The following is a 16,095-nucleotide window of genomic DNA, read 5'->3' as shown; positions in this document are numbered from 1 at the left end:
TCCCCTGCCAGTGCTCTAAACCGAGTGTGGATTTGGTGACTGCTGGACTGTTTCTGATGCGGATCTATGGGCCACAGTGCACAGTTCATGCCTCGCCTGTCCTTTCTAATCCCGGGCTCTTCATTTAGGGGTTTTTGCTTTGATACAGTAGTCAGTAGAGCGGGTTGGCCAAGGTAGTCTGACAGGATAGAAAAGGAATGGGAGAGACCCTTCACCCCTTTCTCTTTGCCTCATATTCTTAGGACCTTCTTTCATTATTATATAAATTAAGGCCAGGGCGCCTGGGTGGCTCAGTGGGTTAAGCCTCTGCCTTCAGCTCAGGTCACAGTCTCAGGGTCCTGGGATTGAGCCCCGCATCTGGCTCTCTGCTCAGCAGGGAGCCTGCTTCCCCCTGCCTCTCTGCCTACTTGTGATCCCTCTCTGTGTGTCAAATAAATGAAATCTTTAAAAAAAAATAAATAAAAAATATATTAAGGCCAACTATTAGATTTTAGGTAATAGAGATTTTTATTCTAAATTTGATCAGGGAAAATAGATCATTCTGAAAGACTCTGAATCTCTCAATATGGATAAGTCTTGACAACGTACATTCTGAATTTTTTTTAAAAAAGCCAATTGAAAAGAATTCATATAATATGATACCATGGTGGAAAAATTAAAATACTTTATATTTTTATGGCTACATACATACATTCGAAAGACATAATTACAATCCCAGGAAGGATGAACACCAACTCCAAAAGAGTGGCTATTTGGGGGAGGGAAAAAGAAGAAAGGAACACAGGGGTGGGGGGGGGGGCTCTGACTGTAATCTATTTTTCCTCAAAAAAGAAAAAAAAGAATACCTGAAGCAAATATGGCAAAATGTTACTACCTTTAAAATCCAGGTTTATGCTATTTTCTTTTCTTTTAGAATATTTAATAACAAATTTATAAAATTTATATAAATAAAAGTCTCTGAGTTTGCTGAAATACTTGAGTTCATTTCAACAAACCTTTATTGAGAAGCTACTATGTATTAAGCATTAGGGGCACAAACAGGAGGGTGACACGGTCCCTACCCTAAGGGACTCAGCGTCAAGAGGGGAAGCGAGATGTACAAATACAATCAAATGCGCTGATGACAACCATGTTATGCATCATGGTTTCTAATAGAATGTTTCACTCTGTGATGACCTTACAGGGATAATGTTGAGGAAACCTAGCCCAAATTAATGACAAAAAAATCATCATGGATGGAATTTAAAAATAACCTACTTTCGTATTTAACATTTTAAACAAATTGTGAACAAAGTATTCTCAAGGAGAGTTCCTCAAAACATGACTGGAATTGCTCTCATCATAATTTATTTAAGTAAATATTTATTAGTATCTTAGCACATGTTTCCTTTGTGGTCCATTCCAAGTGTGTCTTTATAATTTGTTTTTGTTTTTTTTTTGTTTTTTTGTTTTCATGGAAATGTTGTCTTCCCAGCTTGAAATCTTCACGTAGAGGGCTGTCCGGTTTTCATATTCTTATCGCCCAGTCTTTGGAGTTTTAGTATAGTCCTTTATAAGCAATAATGTTGGTTTGATTTTTACTGATCACATACTTTGTTATTGGGTTACAGTAAAGGGATACTTAAACCCAGACTCAGAACACAGGGCCAAGGGCAGCAGGGAAGATACCTGAGGTTAAAATCTATACTGCCCCGAATATGCAGATACACTATATGAAGAATATAATGCCACATAAAAAATAGTGCAAATGGCATCCATCACTTTAGGCTAAGGAAACACTACAGTTAATTACCAAGAAGGTTGGCAAGGCATTTTGGAATCTGAACAATGCACTATTGGCTCCCCTTCTTGAGAAAATATTAATGGAAAACACTAAAGTTTTTTTCCACCCAACTTTCTTCCAAAGAAAAACTGCCACAAAACTTAACATTCCACTGTTGGGGTAGATATCAAAGTGAAAAAAAAAGGCAGTTTATTTTGTTCACAGCTGTACTTGATGGCCAACAGATTTTCATCAACAATTGTTAAAAATAGAACAGTAAATACTCACATCTTAGTTTTAAAGTGAGCTTGATGTGATACATTAATATGTGTATATGTATATTAATATGTGAACATAATGTGAGAGGAATAATAGAAATCCCTAATCAATCAGCAAAGAGGGAACAGATACAATATCTGAGTCACGGTAGTAAACACACATGACACCTGTTGACCCAATAGCAAACTCAGTTCCTCTTTGTTGTGTTTGTGGGTTGTTTGCATACATTGGTCCCCTTGGCAACAAAAAACTTGGGGATATAAAAGTTTTACTTTAACCACAAGCCTGTTTGTGGAAAAGAAGCGTTTAATCTGCATCCAGAAAACAACATCGGTAATAATGAAAGGGGGGGGGGGGAAAGCAAGCAAACCTAGAAGCAGTTAAGGTAATCATGGTTGCTAAGGAGATATAAAGTAAAGTAAATACAATTAAAGGGACAGTTTCAGATAGCAAGCGTCCAAAATGTTGGGGCCAAAGCCAGAGGGAGATCGTAGAATGTACATGGTGAAGAAGGTGGCACCACCCGATCTATAATGGTTAGAATAGACTTTCAGGTCTGTTTCTGGGCTCCCAAAGTCACCTTGTGAACTCACCCGGGGTCTCCCTTCCTCGCTTAACTAGATCCCACATCCTTGTCCTTTGTTGGCGCATCCTGGTAGGGACTCCGCTCCCATCAGGTGGATGGGAAAGGCTCCCTGCACTAGGAACGAGCTGCCTGAACTTTACCTGGAACAGAAGGTCTGGAATCTGATTCTGTCTTTTGCAGCCTGGATCACCCGAGTCCTTCCTGAATTCCAATTGCTCATTGGGTTCCTAAAAGCCAGCTTGCAGGGGTTTGCTGGGTCAAGCCCCAGTAGATAATTGACCTCTTCTTTTTGGTTTCACTTCTAACTTCTGATCCATATATTTTTTTCCTCTCTCCATGGTTCGGTGCTATCAGTGGAAGTAACAGTATTCATAGTGACTTAAGTTTATTTAGTTCTTACCATAGTTCAGGCACTGTTCTAAACACTTGCCAAGTATCAGCTCATTTAGATCTCATTAAAAAGTTGAGGTTAATATACTTTTCATCCCATTTCAGACAAAGCACAGCTCATACGTGGCTGGGGCTGGACTTGAATCTAGGCAGCTCATGATCTGCACCAGTGGGCTATGCTGACTTTCATAAGAATCTGTGTGATAATAGAATTACGTGAAATAGGGAAAGGAATAGAAGATATATAATGACTTTCAAAGTACCAAAGATACCCTGATGTGAATTAAATGCTTTTTGATCCTAAATGTCACAGTTACCATGAAATCCTTGTTCGAAGGTCATAAGAGCTGATGATTTTGTGTGTGTTGGGATGGGGTCGTGTTCTGGTCACACCAATTCAGCAAACTTTTGAATACCTACTATGTGTTTCTAAGATAGTGAAAAGAATTCAGGTTAGATACTTGACCTCAGAGAGGTTTTTGTCTGTTAGGGGAAGCCAGACATAAAGATAAGTACACATAAATGTAAAAGGTGCTATGAATGTATATCAGGACACACGGGCAATTGTGATCAAATTTGCCACAAGTAAAGAAATCACAGGGGTGATTTCTCAGAAGAAAATCGTCAGATATATGATCTAGCAACTGTCCTGCACAAATTAAATTAATTCTGTGATTATATTTTTTATCTTCTAATGTCTGAAGAAGGAGATTTCATAGGAACTTGGGGCCAGGTTCAACTTTCCTCATTATATTTTGTTTTCATTCACAGTATAGTTAGAGGAATTATGCAGTATTGAAGTTTCTGTCCTGATTCCAATTGTTTTCTCAACGGGGGTCTTTGGCAGTTCTTAAACATCTTTACATAATTGGCTACGTTAGTCCTGGCGTGATGCTGACATGTCTTGTGACCCTCAGGATCTGAGAGAAGCTTGCAGAGACAGTAACAACTCTGAACGAACATTTGCCCTCAGTTATTACCTAATCATTCCCATTAATTATCTCATGGAAGGATTTATGGCGATGGTGGCTGAGAAGGTCTGTATTTTAGTGGTTGCTTGGGGAAGGTCAAAAGTGCTCTCTGGAATATCCAGCCTTAAAACACTTCAGATGTGATTTCCAAGCAGGAAGCTTGAACCAACAGAAGGGCATTCCATGGTAACTAACCTGCATCTCCAGACTTCAGCCACGACCCCTGTTGTAGGGCTAGAGTCAGATCCCCAGTTGAAGCGTCTAGCAGTGCCAGATAAGTAAGCAGGCATTAAGCTGAAGGCTGGGAGAAACATATAATTAGGGTGATTCCATTAGAAGCAAGCACGACTATCCCCGAGAAGAAATGACAGCATTTGAGAGTCATTCTTTCAAAGGAGGAGGATGAACGGGAACATCCGAGGGAAGGCTAAGTTACTTCATCAAATTTGCAGTGCAATGCGTGTTGGGGCACAGAGTCTGGGGCAGGTGAGGGGTTGCTTCTTCTGTAGCACAGCACAGTAGCTGGAGCTCCAGGACAGGGGACCTTAGGCAGTAGAAGAGAGTTCCCATATGTGATCCGGCAGGGAGGGTGAGTGTTGGTGAAACAGAGCATGGGGCTAGGAGTAGGGTGAGGTCAGGGAGGCCAACTCATTCTGGGGTGGGGTTGGATCTGCTCTTTATTTAAATTTTGAAATTTTGATAGATTTTTTTATACTACTATCAATTTTTAATGATTGTATTAAAATATTACTTAGCTTGATCACTGGGTTTTTTAAAGATTTCATTTATTCATTTGAGAGACCAGATTGAGAGAGAGCATGAGAGGGGGGAGAAGGTGCAGAGGGAGAGGGAGAAGCAGGGAGCCCAGAGCGGGGCTCAATCCCAAGACCCCAAGATCATGACATGAGCCAAAGGCAGACACTTAACCCACTGAACCACCCAAGTGCCCTTGATTACTGTTTCTGACACTCCTTTAAATGCTATACCCAGGGGGAGTGCCTCACTGGCCTCACCCTGCCAGCCTTGACTGACTGCAGCTGAAGTAAGATGTTTCAACACTAACTGTAGCCTAGAAAACAGTCACTGCATTTTATTATAGATGCGACCCTCAGAACATCTGATGCTACCTCAACCCAGAGGCTAAATCAGAGGACCTCGGACCATGTGCAGCCTACAGACATGGTTATTGTTAATTCTGCACCTTTTTTTTTTTTTTAAGATATTACTTGTTCATTTGAGAGAGAGTGTGTGCAGGCCAGAGAGAGACTGGGAGAGAGAGCACGTGCATGAGCGAATGGGGTCAGTGGGAAAGGCAGATTCCCCACTGAGCAGGGAGCCCTATGTGGGACTCAGTCCCTCAATCCTGGGACCCCCAGGTCATGACCTGAGCCAAAGGCAGATGCTTACTGACTGAGCTACCCAGACGGCCCGAATTTTACATTGTTAATTTTGGAAACTGAGCTAGTTGTCCCCATTTTAATATTGAAAGATTTCATCCAAGACAACATAGATATCTGACTTTTCTTTAAAAATTAGGAATTAGCACTGGATCTACGTTCGGCAGTAATCAACTAAAGCTGACTCGAGTCTCTCTTCCAGCTCACTTGATACGTGTATGTTACTGCCTGGTGTTATAGGCATTGAGATTCTGGGCCCTGATTAATTGCAAGATTCTGTCAATGATACCTCTTAAAATGAACTTTCATTCATTTAATAAGTATTAATTTTTGTGCCTACTGTGTGTAAGATATTGTACTGAGGACAAGATGACCATGTCCTTTCCCTCTTGGAACTTGTTCTAGTCTCACCGGCAATGTTATGGGTTGAATTGTAGCCTCCCCGAAAGGTATATTAAAGTCCTAACCCCAGTACTTCAAAGAATGTGACTTTATGGGGAGAGAGGGTCTTTTAAGAGGTAATCATGTTATACTGAGGTCAGTAGGGTGGGCCCTAATCCGGTATGACAGATGTCCTTTCAGAGGGGGGAAATTGGGACACAGAGGGAAGGCAATGTGAAGACACACAAGAAGATACCCTGGGACTGGAACGATGCCTATACGTAGAAGCCAAGGAACACCGAGGATTGCCAGCAAATACCAGAAGCCAGAAGCAGCAAAGGAAATTCTCCCCTAGAGCTGTCAGAGAGAGAGCATGGCTCTGCTGATACCTTGATTTCTGACTTCTAGCCTCTGGATCTGAGACCAAGATTTCTGTTTTCTAGCCACCCACGTGGTGGTACTTGGTTATGGCAGCCAAGGACCATAATACAGGCAGTAATGAAGCAATGACTTAAACAAGTGGCTTAATACCAATAGTGACCAGGATCATGAAGAGACTGTACATGTGGGGGGTGGGCTGATCTTGTGAGGACCTCACCGGGCCTTTTCTGAAGGTGTGTATTAGCTGAAGTCTGAAAGACAAGTAGAAATTGTTTTCTAGGAGTGAGGGAAACAGGTTACAGTCTGGGCTGGAAGGACTGATGTGTGTGAAGGCTCCAAGGAAAGAAAAGGTGGGGGATATTCAAGAAACTGGAAACCCAGCTGGTGGCTGAACCAGGGAGAGGAAATTGCAGAGCTTGGCCGTGGGCCTCATATATTAAGATTGACACACTGTGTTACTTTGCGGAGGTTATTTTAGTGTCTCCAGGGGTAATAAGAGTAGCTACACCCTACAGTCAGTATGAGGATTAAATGAGATAACAAACGAAAGGGTCTTAAAACAATGGCTGGCTCGTTACCTTGATAGATGTTACTTATTGTTACAATTCCTGCTGTTCTTGTTACCATTATTATTGACAGGATGAGGTATACCCTTTGCATATTGGTATCTATCCTGAAAGCAATGGGAAGCTAGCATATGCTTTTAATCCAACTTAACCAGATTTTATTTTGAAGGGGATCTACCTGGCTGCAGTGTGTGGAGAATGGATGAGAGATGAGAAGGTGAGGCCATGGGCGAAAGGTCCTAGGGATAAGTGTGGTGCGGCAGCAGGCTTGCCGTGATCACTTTGTGGATTTGGAGAGACAGATACAACCAGCCTACTAATTCTACCAAAAGCTACTTTCTTCTTTGTTTTACAGCTTTCTTATAGAATAAATACATCCTGGCTGATGCATGGGTTATTAATCTCAATTCTGCCATAAACTTAGTAGACAGCCATGAGCGAGCCTTATATGTGCTCATTTAATCACAGACACAAAAAAGATATAAAGGAAAGCTAGATTCTTGGAATCTCCATAGGGTGAAATTAAGATCTTTGGTTACTGCACACATTAAAAAATATCTTTAGGAGATTCCAAATATATTCCCTATTTGTTTTTTTTCTTGCCTTCGTGTCTTTGACTTCATTTTAGAAGAGAAATCAAATTGATTTGTTCTTCACACGAAAAAATTGATTTGTTCTTCATTGCTGTCAGAATTTGTGATCTCAGGCAAAGGCAAAATGCTGGGCTGGCAAATGTTCTCAACAAATATAAGTTTTAAATAAAGCACTGGATGTACTGAAAATTCATTAGGTAATGAAAGCCATCAAAAAAAATTGAAAATGCTCTAGATGTCTCCAGATTTATGGCTGATTTTAATAAAAAGCATCACATTTGATGTAATTAGTTTACCTAATATTGGCAGACTTAAAAAAAAAATTACCTAATGAATTCATTGTTGGTGGAGGATTTACCTGTGATGCCCAGGGTGGAGAGTCTAAATACATATCAAAAATGTTCATTTCCTATTGATAGCTTATGATACTCAGCTTTGAAAGGGGAAAGAAAATCTAGAGCAAGAGCTCCTCTTTGTAAACTCAGTAAATTCTAACGTGTTCTGAATTTATTCTATATCAGACTGCCATTTTATAAGGCTTTCTTTACTTAGCAATGCCCTTATTCACTATCTTATTCCTGGTTGAGCAAAATTATATCTCAGTATTAGCTTATATTTAATAATTAACACTGGCAGGGACACATGATTAAAGCACTGATGTTTATATTCAAAAGATGGGTGTATCAACTTACATGAATTTTCAAAACTAAACAGAAATCACACAGAACTAAGAATTACCATTATAAAAGAGATTCTTGTTTACTTGAGAAAATCTTACCTGTCTTCCTATTTTTTGTGCACATGCATTTATTTTAAAGTAAGTGCATATACAAACCCACTAAAAATATTGCTGAGTGTTATGTATTTTAGAGTGACTTATTTCTGCAAAATGAACGTCCTGATTTTGATGAATTTTGCAGACTTCTGGGGGAAATGACATTTTTTTTTTCACTTTTCAGAGTGAGGCCCTTTAATCTGAAATCCTCCCAGCAACTCAGTGATGTTTTGCTGAATAGACACAGACTTGGTTTCTTGAGTGTCATTCTTTCCTTATTTTAACTCCACAATTGTAAAGATCTGGTGTATTTTCTTTGCACCCATATATCCCCAAACGCTGGAACAATGCCCTTCTGACACACCGAAGGTACTAAATAAAGAAATACATCATTGAATGAGTGAATAAGTGCATTTCTTGTACTATTTCTTGTACCATTTCTTGTACCATAAATGGCATAAAACATTTAGGTGGTATTGCAGATAGAAAGAACTTTTAGACTGAACACGTTTGAGAATAAGGATGAATGGTGATCTGTGCCGATGCCTGATGCCTGCCGTCATTTGTCAACCAAATCAGGAGCCTGCCATCTCTCCCAGTTTCTCACCCCTGCAGAGACCGCCTCTGTGAGTGTGAGCTCTCCGAGCACAGTGAACCCAAATCCTGCTCTTTGCCTGGGACGCTCACTGTGTGCTCCAAGGACTAGCGGCTTCAACATCACCTGCAACTTGTTCTTTGTGCCAGTTCTCAGGCCTCACCCCAGATGTGATGCATCAGACACTGTGAGGGCGGGCTCAGCAACCTGTGGTCTCTAAGCACTCCAGAGGATTCTGATGCATGGCTCAGGTTCAAGATCCGCTGCTCTAGAAAGCCTTTGCTCTCCTTCCAATGACGTCCAACTTTCCTTCTAATGAACACATTCCAGTACTTCAGATGAATACGTTTAGGCCTTGGAGGAATTGCCTTCTTAGTGTAATTTGTATAGCTTAAGTCTGACTGGCACTTTATAAGCTCACTTCGAATTTAACTCTTAGGAGTGATAGTATTATCTGTTGCCACATAGCAAGTCACCCCAACACTTTGCAGCTGAAAAATAGGAAACATTTATGCTCCCCCAGCTTCCAAGGGGTCAAGAATCTCAGAGGAACTTAACGTGAGTGGTTTTGGCTCAGGGTCTCTTAAGAGGCTGTACCCGGGTACAGTGTAGGACTACAGTCATCTCATGGCTTGACTGGGGAAGGACTCTCTTCCGAGCTCATTTGCTTGGCTGTTGGAAGACCTCAAGAGACACATTAACAGGCTCACATGGGTCTCTCCTCAAGGCTGCTTTATCACATGGCAGCTGGCTTACACCAGAGGGAGAGATCCCAGGAGAGAATAAGAGGGAGTGCATGGTCTTTTTATAACCTTATCTTGGAAGGAACATCCCATCGCTTACACTACATTCTGTTCATTGACAGCCCCCAGTCAGGGAGAGGGTAAAACATGGGGCATGAATACCAGAGGCATGAATCATTGGGGGTCAACTTAGAGACTTCCATATAGGTAAGTTATTTCCCAATTTCTCCAATTCCTTGCACTGCAATGTTTCAGTCAATATTCTTGATTTTTAGTGTCGGAAGTCTCAACACAAACTGGCTTATACAAAAAGAAAAAGGGTGTGCCTTAGGAGGGGTTTGGTATAGAGAGGATCCATCAAACATGACCTGGTCCTCTTGGATTTGTTTGCTCTGTATTGGCTCTATTCTCTGGTACCTCCTCCTCTCTTATTGGATTAATAAACTGCAAGGTTTATGGGTTCAAGATCAGTGGTATAGTGTGAAAATCTCTTCTCTCATGGCATATGGCATAAATTTCATTGGCTGAGTGGGTCACAGGTTCATGCCTGAATCAGCTGAAAGGCTGAGGAATCTTGACTGTATTGGCTGGGACCCAGGACATACACTGTACCCACAAGTAGGATGAGTCCCACAGAAAACACAACAGGTAGGAGAGAGGGAGGGAGGTGCCCTCAGGAAGGACCACATCACTCAAGCATTGCACTCATTTACTGTCTACATAGTTGTCTCCTCCAAGTTTGTAGTGAACTAGAACCTCTTGGAAAATGCCCACCCTCTTCCTCACCATTCACTTCCCACACCAATGGATCATAGAGCCCTCTTGATCTACTGCCACCTCTCGTGTTCCCCCTTCCCCTCCCATCCCATGAATCTCTCATCGGGGCTAAAGCAATAACATCTGAATTTGCTGCCTACATTTTTATCTGCCTTCTATCTGTTCTCCATGTAGTTACCAGAGTGGTTGTTCCCTGTTTTGTTTTTGTTTTAATGCCATCTGATGAGGCTAGTGCTCTGTTGAAAATTTGTCAAAGTCCCATTAATCCCACTAATGAAAATCCAAGTGCCATGTGACCTGGCCTCTGCTTGATCACTTGATCACTGTCTACTACCAGTCCTCTCTCTCTGAGCTCCCCAAATTCTAATTGCCATGTTTCTGCCCACCCCAGTCTCTCTACATGCTCCTCCTTCTCTTGAGGAAGCTCTTCCCTTGCACTGTGGCTCTCCCTCTCCACCCCTACTCTCCACCCTCTCCATCTTCAGGGCTCACCCGTAGATGCCTTTAGACAGGCCCACCCTGACCTTCTAGCATTCGATACTCTCATGGCACCCTGTACCTTCTCTTTCTTGCACTTACTAGAATTTTAATTTTTGCTTGTTTAGCACCTTCCCTCTCTAGACCAGAAGCTTAATGAAGGCAGCAACCTTGTTATATCCACCGAGCTCCTGTATGGCAGCTGGTAGGCATTCAGTAAATATTTGATGGATGTGATTCATTCTTCCTTTTCTCCGATCTATGCGATGATGTTATCCAAAAGATTAAATAAATGGCAGGAGTTACCATAGAGTTAAAAAGTTGGTGGGGGCACCGGGGTGGTTCAGTGGGTTAAAGCCTCTGCCTTCGGCTCAGGTCATGATCCCAGGGTCCTGGGATCGAGCCCCACATCGGGCTCTCTGCTCAGCGGGAAGCCTGCTTCCCTTCCTCTCTCTCTGCCTGCCTCTCTGCCTACTTGTGATCTCCGTCTGTCAAATAAATAAATAAAAATCTTAAAAAAAGTTGGTGGTCTGCCTGTCTGACTCATGAGGTTAAGCCAATCACAGGAGAGAATAAAATTCTCTTTAGGACTTAGCAATGGTAAAGTCGTATATGTGGGCTCAATGTAATTCTTAGGACAATCTCTTCTGAGTTCAGTGTACTCTCCCTGTTTTGTAGATGAGGAAACTGATGGACTGATGGTCAGAGAGATAAAATGACTCCCTCAAACAAACTCACATGGTTCACAAATGGTAGAGACAGGACATCCACGGAGGTCACTTGGACTCCAAAATTACAAGTCTGATTGGAATTACGGGAAGGACAGTGGCATGCTTTTTTTTTCCCCCCCCTCTGGTAACTACCAGTAGGCCAAGGTCAAAAAGCACAATAACATAGAAATGAAGTCCTGTAGATTTCATACTGCTAGTTGGAGAGCAGAACAACAACTCTGAAAGCACCAGAATGAAGGGAGTATAGAATTTGAGGGGGCTCAATCTTTTTATTACATATTTCAGGTTTTCCTGTCCACTGAAGTAAAATTAAGCGATGCTGAATAGTTCTGTGGCATGAAAGAAATCAAGTCTACCTAGTCTATTTTACTTTTAATGGGATTTATATGTGTTAAGAAATGAGGGCATAAAATTAAACAAGATAAACCTTCCCCTTTCCTTGTTTCTCCAGCTTCAATGATACACAAACTAGTCTACTTCCTTTTCTCCCTCTTACTTCAAACACAGTGAGTTAGTATGTGTTTGGTACAAGAAGGCTCTAAAAGCGGTGGGAGTATTTAACTGTGGGGGCTCTGGGGGCTACAGTGGAAAGCAGGGCTCAAGTCAGTGTGGAAACTGGTTTCTTGGTTCTTTCAAGTTATTTGTGAGGCTGAGGCTGGCTTGTTGGAGCAATTCCTGCCGATGTTATAGTTTGGAATTTTTCTTTTGATCTGGTTTTAACGTCTCTATAAAGAAAATCTGTGCTCCCCTCCCCCACCTATACGTATGGGTCTAACAAGAGAATAATGCAAGGGGGATGAGGGAAGACAGCTACTAGGGATACACGGCTGGATTAAAAGAGGGAACAAGACAGTTCGGCATTTGGGATTGGCGGTGAGTCCTCCATTCCATGAATCTAGGAAAGGGGGGCACTATGCAGAGGTGCATAAACTCTGAGTTAATCCTCCCCGCCCCCCGTAGTAAGCATGAGCCAGTCTGACAGAGGACGGGTGCCTGGCAAGGTGTGGTTAAATTTGCAAAAGACTGATAAAGAGCAAGAAAGAATCACCAAGCTTTTAAATGAAAGGAGAGAAGTTAACAAACAAGCAAACCTCAAAGTGTTTGGAATCACTTCATCTGGAGACAAAGCCTGTGAAAGGATAGGAATAATTCTGAAGGTGGTGAATTCATCTCGTGTCCTATATACGCTGAATACCCTGGTTCCAAATACCTGAAGAGAGGCCAGGTGAACGATGTCCTCATCCACACTGTCATTCAGATGTTTCTCGAACACCTGTTTGGAACCAGGCACTGGTTATTGTGGGTATTATGGGGATCAGAGAGATATGGCTTCTGCCCTCACTGAGCTCACAGTGTAGTCTGAAGAGGCACAACACAATGTGACAAGTGTAAAAACAGAAGGCCAAGTTGCCTGGGAAGCAAACAGCCAGACACCTGACAAGCTAGGATTCGGGAGAAACTTCCAGACTGCTGGGAGATCTGAAGGACATGACCTGTGATGATTAGTTTTAGGTGGCTTGGCTACCGCACCTAGTTATTTGGTTAAACACTTATCTAGGTGTTGCTGTGAAGGTATTTTGTACATGTGGTTGCAATCTATAATCATCTGACTTGAAGGAAAGATTACCTTTAACGATGTGGGTAGGTCTCATATAATCAGTCAAAGGTCTGATGAGCAAAAACTGACGTTTCCCAGAAAATAAGAAATTCAAGACAGAAGCATCAACTCTTGCCCGAGTTTCCAGCCTGCCAGAAAGGCCCTAGGAATTTCAAATGGACTTGCCAACCCCCACGACGGTGTGAGCCAATTCCTAAAATAAATCTTTTGCACACACGTACACACATGCCCTATCGGTTCTGTTTCTCTGGAGAACCCTACTAATACAATGTCTTAGTCATGTAAAGCTGGGGGAGGGTGTGTGAGGGCAGATGAAGGGTCCAGAGAGGCCTGGAATGAAAAAGAGAAGCCAGATCAGGAAGCAAATTATATGTCACCTAGAGAGTTTGAAACGGTTTTAAGTGAGAGGATCAGATTTACATTTCGGAAAGGACATCCGATTATATTGAGAGCAGAAGTGGAGAAAAACATGTTTCTGTTCCAGCAGGAAGGAATTCCTAATAAGGAAGACGTTTTTTAATAGGAGGAAGAGGTGCTGAGTCCGTTCTGGAATTTAAAAAATAATTTGGCATTTTCGAGCATGGATGGCCACAGTCCTGCCGAAGGTTTATAACGTTCTTTTTGGCCATCAAGGGTGTTTCTGCTCTGCCTGACCTCCTCTGGGTCTGTAGCTTTCACTAGCTTCTCCCATCTACAGTTTTCACGAGGAAGTTCTCCCTGTAGCTGGCAAAATACTTCCAGTTGGCCCAGCAGTCTTTCTGGGAGATAAACTAACACAGCGGTGGAGGTGGGAGGGTGCAGGTCAGCGGGGTATTCCCGCAGCCAAAGTGAGAAGGAAGAGCGAGTTTACACTCGGGCTCAAGTTCTGTTACATCACGTGTGAGACGAGGGAGACTAACCTATTTCAGCTGCGCGCTCTCTTCCCCTCCTCTGCGGGTTCGGTGCCCGCACCCCTGCAGCCACGCGTTCAGCTGCCCCCGCGCGGCCGTCTACGAGTCTGGGCGGGGTCTGGTATCCGCCAAACTGGGATCTTGATGCGGAGGTGTGCAGGAGCGCCGGGTTCAGACTGAGGTCCCAGGTCTCCCACTCCGCGGCTCGGCCGAGAACAGCCGCAACCTCTGTCCCCAGCAAAGGGGTCTTGCCCTGAGAGCTTCCGATTTTTCTTCCATTCCCTCTGCATCCCTAGATGTCTTCACCCTAGCTCCCGGTGCGTTCCCCCATCCTTTCTGGTTTGGAACCTTCTGTTGTCAGAGCTCGCTGCCCAGGTTAAGCACCCGAGGAGGTGGGGTGTGGTGGGGGTTGCTGGTGACTCGACAACACTTCCCCAGGCGTAGACTGGAAGGAGCCCGCAGCCCCATTACCGACCCCACTCCGGGGGTCTCAGGGCGCCGGTGGGGGCAGTTCTCTGTACAACCCTGGTTGGGGGGCGGTGGGCAAGGGGAGCGGAAGATGCTTACGTGCAGGGGTCCTGGGACCCGCGCCCCAGAGCATAGTCCCGCACCCCGCCCTGGAAGGAGATAGGTTGGAGCTCGGTCTGTGCGCCTGATCGTGAGAATGGGCATGTGGGGAGGGGGCAGCGCCAGTGGAAGGGGCTGAGGGAAGAGGCAGCAGGTGAGCCCCAGGGCAGTGCCCCCAGGCGTGGAGGCAGGGGAGACGCCGGCGCGGGTTAGGCTAGGAGGGGTTGCGGAGAGGCGAGCCCAGGCGGGGAGACGGAGGGTGGGGGGAGGCGAGGGGGAGGGAGTTCCGAAAGGAGGGAAAGGAGCGGGCGAGGGACGAGAGCAGCGAGCCTGGCAGGGAGAGCGGCGGAGGGCGGCCGAGCTGCGGGCAGGAGGGCGCCCGGCGCGCCGAGCCGGTGCCACACCCCCCGCCCCCCGGGGCCCGAGGGCTTTGCCGGGGGAGACACACAAAGACATGCGAAGAGGGGCAGAGCGAGGCTCGCGCACAAAGACGCCGGGGCGCACGGCCGCTCGGGCTGCACCGACCGCCCCCGCGCCGCGCCGCGCCGGGGACGGGCCAGCGCGGAACCCGGGGCGGAGCGCGCGGCGGCGGCGGCTGCCGGCCGGCGCGGGACCCGGGTCGCCCGCGCTCTCCGGGTGACCCGGGCCCGGCCGCAGGCGCGTGCGGGGGCGGCGGCAACTTGGCCTCGGCCTCGCCCTCTGCCCAGCCCGCGGGTGTCCCCTCCTTCCCGCGATTTCGTTTCTTCTCACGCTCCCCCCCACCCCCTCCCGCGTCCAGCCCCGCTCTCCCCACCTTGTAAAACAAAGCCGGGGAAAATGCCTGCCCGTGCAGCTCGGAGCGCGCAGCCCGACTCTGAATAAGAAGTGAGTACAATGGCGTGTTTGTAAAAGCTTCAAGTCCGTCTTTTTCAAAAAACATTTTGAATGCTGCATGCCTCATGCTTCCCAGCGCCTCGCGGGAGAGACCCGGCTATAGAGCAGGAGGTGAGACCCCCCGGGTGACCACCCCCGCCCCCAAGCCTCCCGCCCGGCGCTTTCCCGCCCCTGCCGGGACCGGGAGGGCTGCAGAAGCCCGGCTGGCAGCAAGTGGACGTCCTCCGCCTTCGTTTCCCGTCCCAGGTGTTGGGTCATAATCTCGGCTCGGAGGCAGACCGGTGCCGGGCTCCTCTGCTGGCTGCTGCTCCCCCCTCTCCCGCCGGTGCCTGGGGCTTCTGCATCTGCCTCGGGTGTGGGTTTGGGACACCTTGGGGGAGTTTCCGAAGGAGGAGGAGGGTCAGCCCTTGGGAGCAGCAGACGGGCAGGACGCATGGTGACCCTGGTCACACTTGTTGCCCATTGCGTGGTGGGACAGGCAGTGGTGCTGAAAAAAAGCTCGTTTCTCTTGCTATTGAGTCGTCTTCTGCGGCCCCAAGCGTGGAAGGCATACCTGCGTGAGGATGGGAGACCGGGATTAAGAGGAGACTGTGATGTGCTGGAGGCAGAGGAGGGAGGTAGTGATGGTGATGACAGTGTGTGCAAGGGACGACTCTTTGATTCCTTGTTCTGAGGCGCGTCTCTGCCTGATCACACATCAAACGATGTGGAGATGGAAACACAGAGGTTCCCCATGTTAGACT

The 16,095-nt window shown here is 45.4% G+C and overlaps 1 protein-coding gene across 3 annotated transcripts in view; it reads left to right on the top strand.

The window, feature by feature from the left end:
• The window catches only part of KCNK2 (potassium two pore domain channel subfamily K member 2), a gene marked incomplete at its 5' end in the record, with an annotated part of 214,684 nt that overhangs the window by 54,330 nt on the left and 144,259 nt on the right, over window positions 1-16,095 (top strand). For 2 of the 3 annotated variants that reach the window (XM_080823997.1, XM_080823995.1), the window contains one exon: window positions 15,418-15,463. The exons of the other annotated variant lie outside the window; for it this stretch is intronic. In XM_080823997.1, coding sequence (XP_080680123.1) covers window positions 15,418-15,463 — 46 coding nt within the window. Of the gene's footprint in view, window positions 1-15,417; window positions 15,464-16,095 lie in introns of those variants that run through there. 3 annotated transcript variants of the gene reach the window in all.

The sequence above is a fragment of the Martes martes genome (assembly GCF_963455335.1).
Source record: "Martes martes genome assembly, chromosome: 15".
Taxonomy (NCBI): Eukaryota; Metazoa; Chordata; class Mammalia; order Carnivora; family Mustelidae; genus Martes; species Martes martes.
The sequence above is the reverse complement of the archived record's forward strand: the minus strand, read 5'-3'. Positions and strand labels throughout refer to the sequence as shown.